A 6,191-nucleotide genomic window follows, 5' to 3' on the forward strand; every position below is an offset into this window, starting at 1 on the left:
GGAGATCACAATTTAGGAGTTTGGCGGCCCAAAACGATTTGTGCTCGAGTTCGAGTGGAAGGTGACATGCCTTCCCATACACCAATTGATATGGAGACATACCTATAGGAGTCTTGTAAGCTGTTCTGTATGCCCAGAGAGCGTCATCTAACTTGGTCGACCAGTCTTTGCGAGAGGCACTAACAGTTTTTTTCCAGAATTTGTTTTATTTGCGTGTTAGAAACCTCGACTTGCCCACTTGTTTGAGGATGATATGGGGTGGCGATCTTGTGTTTCACATTGTATTTTTTCAACAAATTCTCCATTAGTTTATTTAAGAAGTGAGTACCTTCATCACTGATTAGTGCTCTGGGTACTCCAAACCTAGAGAAGATGTTATGCTTGAGAAAAGTCACCACCACTTTCGCATCATTGGTGGGTAAGGCTACAGCTTCCACCCATTTTGATACGTAGTCAACTGCCACCAAGATGTAATTCTTCCCGAAGGATGGTGGGAACGGTCCCATAAAATCAATCCCCCATAAGTCGAACAGTTCCACTTCCAACATAGCATTCTGAGGCATCTGATTTCGCTTTGAGATGTTACCTGTTCTTTGACATCTGTCACATTCTCGAACAACATGGTGAGCATCCTTGAATAAGGTCGGCCAGTATAACCCAGATTGTAAGACTTTCGCAGCAGTTCTATCTCCACTAAAGTGTCCCCCATAGTCTGAGTCATGGCATGCTTTTAGTACATCCCGTTGTTCCTCCTCTGGTACGCACCGTCTGACCAACCCATCTATCCCTTTCTTGTATAGGAAGGGGTCATCCCATAAGTAGAACCTGCAATCATGTAGAAACTTTTTCTTGCGGTTAGAATCAAAATCTTCTGGAATTACCCCACCTACCAGATAATTTGCATAATCGGAAAACCAAGGTGCACCAACAACAGCAAGGATATGTTCATCTGCGAATTCATCCTTTATTGGACGTTTTTCCTCTGTTTCCTCGATAGGTGACATTCGAGAAAGATGGTCTGCGACTGTGTTTTCACACCCTTTTTTATCACGAATCTCCACATCGAACTCCTGAAGGAGTAAGATCCATCTCAGAAGCCTTGGCTTTGAATCCTGTTTGGCAAAAAGATACTTCAAAGCAGCATGGTCAGTGTAAACAATAACTTTGGAACCCAACAGATATTGCCTGAATTTATCAAAGGCATAAACAATAGCTAGCAACTTTTTTTCAGTTGTTGCGTAATTTATCTGTGCAGGGTTTAAAACATGACTAGCGTAGTAAATAACATGCAACAATTTGTCCCTACGCTGTCCTAGAACTGCCCCTACTGCAATGTCACTTGCATCACACATGATCTCGAAAGGAAGAGACCAATCTGGGGCTACAACAATTGGTGCCGAAACTAATTTTTTCTTAATTGTTTCAAATGCTACGGCACAATCATTATCAAAGTTAAAGGCTCTATCCTTAACCAATAGAGTAGTTAAGGGTTTGGCTATTTTAGAAAAGTCTCTTATGAACCGGCGGTAGAAACCCGCATGCCCTAAGAAACTTCGAATACCTTTCTCATTCATTGGTGGTGGCAGCCTTGATATGACTTCTATTTTTGCTTGGTCAACTTCTATTCCCTTGTGGGAAATTTTGTGACCCAAAACTATACCTTCACGCACCATGAAGTGACACTTCTCCCAGTTGAGGATCAAGTTTGTCTGTTGACATCTGTCTAACACAAGAGCAAGATTATTTAAACAATTATCAAAAGACTTACCAAACACTGAGAAGTCGTCCATGAATACTTCCATATGCTTTTCAAGCATATCCTCAAAGATGGCTTGCATACATCTCTGAAAAGTAGCTGGAGCATTACATAACCCGAATGGCATCCTTCTATAGGCAAAAATACCAAACGGGCAAGTGAAAGCCGTCTTTTCTTGATCTTCTGGTGCGACCGCTATTTGATTATATCCCGAATAACCATCGAGGAAACAATAGTAATCATGACCTGCTAACCTCTCCAGCATTTGGTCTATGAAAGGTAACGGGAAGTGGTCTTTTCTTGTCGCCAAATTTAGCCTTCTGTAATCGATGCAAACTCTCCATCCTGTTACTGTCCTTGTAGGGATTAACTCATTTTTCTCATTTTTTATCACTGTAGTTCCTCCCTTTTTTGGTACTACATGTACAGGACTCACCCAAGCACTATCAGATATAGGATAGATCATTCCCGCATCTAATAGTTTCACCACTTCTTTTCTGACTACTTCCTTCATTACTGGATTCAACCTCCGTTGAGGTTGGACTACCGGTTTGTGATCATCCTCCATGAGAATTTTATGCATGCAAACCGTAGGACTAATACCTTTCAAATCGTCAATCGACCATCCCATGGCCCCTTTGTGCTTTTTCAGAACTTCAACAAGTTTGCTCTCTTGGATAACTTCAAGGTGTGAACTTATGATAGCCGGACATTTGTTTTCTGTGTCTAGGAAGACATATTTGAGGTTCTCCGGTAGTTGTTTCAATTCAGCCTCCTTCTTTGTTTCATCTTTCTTTTCCTCTACTAATGGTTGCCTTAAATCCTCCCACCGATTTTGTCGAGAACTTTTAAAGAAAGGTTTTGCCTCCATCATATTCAACACTTCTATCTCTTCTTCGTCACCCTCTTCAGTTTCGTTGAAAATTGATAAACTCAACACTCTTTCTAAAGGTAATTGTTGTTACTTCAAAGCATTCTCATTGTGAACAATTTGATCAATCACCTCAATATGTTGACTAGTAGCAACATCATCCTTGTATTTCATGGTGTTTCGCACATCAATTTTTAACTCTTCATCATACACCTTCAAGGTCATCGTGCCCTCTTCTATGTCTATCAAACATCTCCCGGTCTCTAAGAATGGTCTCCCCAAAATGATCGGGATTTATTCATCTTCTGGCATCTCTAAAATTACAAAATCTACTGGAAACACAAACTTGTCTATTTTTACAAGCACATCTTCTACTATCCCGTACGGTCTTTTTACGGAATGATCGGCAAATTGGAGTGTCATTCTTGTATCTTGAACTTTACCAATTCCCAATCTCCTGTAGATGGACAGTGGCATAAGGCTAACACTTGCTCCTAAGTCAATAAGAGCCTTTTTAAATGATCTATCCCCAATAGTACAAGGAATAGTTACAGAGCCTCGGTCTTTCTTCTTCACCGGAATCTTCATACCCTGCAAAATAGCACTACAAGTTTCAGTTAGAATAATCGGATCACAATCGGTTGTCCTTTTCTTGGAGATTATATCTTTCATGAACTTGGCATAGGTAGGCATTTGTTCTAACGCCTCCAGGAATGGTATGTTCAACTCAAGTTTCTTAAACATTTCCAAGAATTTTTGAAAGTTTTTCTCGTGCTGTCCTTTCTTCTTATTTCTTGTTGGAAAGGGTAATTTGATTTCCGGTTTTTGTTCACTAGTCTTCCCTTTAGTTGTTGGTTCCAACACACCCAAGTCTTCCACTTGTGCTTCATTCTCTTTTATTTCTACATCTACTTCAAGCAATGGTTCTTCTTCTTCAGAGTTCTCCTCCACAACTTCCTTCGCTTTTCCACTTCTTGTTACTATAGCATTCACATTATTGTGATCTTTGGGATTCGTAACTGTGGTACTAGGTAGAGCACCCTGTTGTTGAGGATTTGCCAATTGTTGTGCTATTTGACTCATCTGAATTTCAAGGTTTTTAATTGAAGCTCCAGTATTCCGAAAATTACTTCTTGTTTCTTCTTGAAATTGAGAGCCTTGAGCAGCCATTTTTTCAATGGCGATCTCCCAATCTGCTTTTCTTGGCCCTTGTTGTTGGAATTGTTGTTGAGCTTGTTGATAAGGTTGTTGATACGGTTGTTGTTGCGGTGATCGATACTGCTGTTGTTGTTGTGGCTGATTTTGATAAGGAATCACCCCTTGTTTTGGAACATTCCCTTGTTGATCCTTTCAGGAGAAATTTGGATGATTCTTCCACCCTGGATTGTAAGTATTAGAGTAAGGGTTGTTCTGCTTCAAAAAATTGATTTCTTCCACCTGCTGAGCTGTGACCACACAATGTACGGCAAAGTGAGGTCCCCCACATATTTCACAATTCACTGCTTGAGTCGGTTGTGCAGGTTGAATTTGAGCCACCGTTTGTTTTTCAAGAGCCATTTGTTTTAATCTGCGCTCAACTTCAGCTGCGATCTGCTCTTCCATCTTAACAACTTGATTCATCAACTTCAAATCAACTAACCCTTCTGGTTGATTTACACAGCGGTCATACAGCTCTAAGTGTTCGTTTGCTGCAATAGCATCAATGATCTTCTTTATCTCAGTGGCTGTTTTAAAATTTGTTGAACCACCAGCAGCTGTGTCAATTAATTGTTTAGTCTTAAGCTTAACACCATTTACAAAATTCTGCATTTGCTCGGTTGCATCCATGTTATGAGTAGGACATGCAACCAACAACCGCTTGAATCTTTTATACGCATCTCCAAGTGATTCTCCCTCCTTCTGTTTGAAATTAACTATATCATATCTCTTGCGGATATACACAGAAGCTGGAAAATATTCATTCAGAAATGTTGTCTCCATTTGTTGCCAAGTTGTGATACATCCAGCAGGTAAAGAGTAAAACCACTCTTCAGCATCGTCTGACAGTGTAAATGGAAACATCACCAATTTCTTGGCCTCTTCAGAATGCCCCTCTATCTTTAATGACGTTGTCATAGTAAGAAACCTTTGTAAGTGCTTATTTGCATCTTCATTGATTCTTCCAGAGAACGGTTTCTTTTCGAGTTGTCTTATTGTTGCCGGGTGTAGCTGAAAATGGGCAACATTGACCGGTTGGTTAACAATTGTCATCCGGCCAAGAGGTGCATTTGCTCTTCCATAATCACCTAAAAGCCTTTCCACAGGAGTTGGGTCTTCGGCCATAGCTTTAGGTTCAGAATCTGAATCCTCAGAATGTATTGAATGAGTCTTCTCTGTTTCGGGATCTGAAACTATCAGCGGTTCTTCTTTTGCTTCCAGTTCTCTTTGTTTAGCTTCTCGGCGTCTTGCTCGAAATAATCTTTCTGGTTCTGCGTCAAAAAGAAGTTCAGCTGAGGCCTTACCTCGCATACAAAGATTAGATGAATATTAGTATGAGCAATTCAAATAACAGAAAATAAAATTTTGGTTGCAGAGCAACAAAATTTCAATTGAATTATTATTTAACTTATATTTGGCAGTCCCCGGCAACGGCGCCAAAAACTTGATCGGAAAAATAGCAAGTGTACTATTTTTACGAAGTAGTAATAAAAGGTTAAAAACCAAGTATCGATCTCGAGGACTGCGTTTGAATATAAGTTTTATAATTATTCAATTAAATAAAAAGTCAACGGGTGTTTTTGATTGAGTTATAATTTCTAAATTTAAAATAAAAATAGCAGAAAGTAAATTTAAACCTTTTTCACTGATGAGTAAATGCCAAGGTAAGGTGGGTAATTTGCTCTGTAATAACCCTGAATTCTTATTTGAGATCTCTTCAACAAGTTCATGATATTCAATTACTAAATCTTTAGAGTGTTTGCCCCTAAATCCTTATTGGGCAAACCTTTGGTTTTTCATCTATAAACCTAAGTCCTTAGAGCTAACAGATAAAACCAAGCTTGTTTTCTATCAAGAATTCTTAGTGACCATAGGGTATCCCTATTCCTAGGTGATATCTACTATGGTTCAATTGAATACAAACCCTAACAATTGCGAGCCGGAAAATTGTTAATCACAGAACAATCTTTATTGGTCCGATAAAGAAGGCATTAAAAACAGTATAAAATTGAATTGAATAACATAAACATGAAGTCGATCAAATCAGAATATCAAAAGTTATTACAAACCAAATCAGGGACATCCCCCTAGCATTGGGGGGTTTAGCTACTCATATTGTTCAAAAGAAATTCAAAAGTATCAAAGTTAAACATTACAGATAATTGGAGAATTTGTGATCTTCAATTGCTCTTGCTCATGAATGATCTTCCTTCTCCAATAATCTCATACGTTGCTCTGCTTCAGACTCAATTCCTTTGGTTGTGTAAAAGATACCCCTTCTCTTCTCCATCCTTCACTATATATTGCAAACCCTTCTTTTTAAGTCGTAAAGTACCAAAACGCCCTTCTGGATCTCTTTTTGAGTAA

General features: G+C 39.1%; 1 protein-coding gene across 1 annotated transcript; it reads right to left on the reverse strand.

Annotated features, from left to right (window-relative positions):
- Positions 1-2,921: 2,921 nt before the first annotated feature.
- On the reverse strand, positions 2,922-3,710 carry LOC131613973 (uncharacterized). Its single transcript, XM_058885609.1, has 2 exons — positions 3,333-3,710; positions 2,922-3,218 (listed from the first exon to the last, which is right to left on the reverse strand). Exons 1-2 carry the CDS (start codon positions 3,708-3,710, stop codon positions 2,922-2,924), a joined length of 675 nt encoding a protein of 224 aa, XP_058741592.1.
- Positions 3,711-6,191: the final 2,481 nt, after the last annotated feature.

Source organism: Vicia villosa, linkage group LG6, assembly GCF_029867415.1.
Source record: "Vicia villosa cultivar HV-30 ecotype Madison, WI linkage group LG6, Vvil1.0, whole genome shotgun sequence".
NCBI classification, from domain to species: domain Eukaryota; kingdom Viridiplantae; phylum Streptophyta; class Magnoliopsida; order Fabales; family Fabaceae; genus Vicia; species Vicia villosa.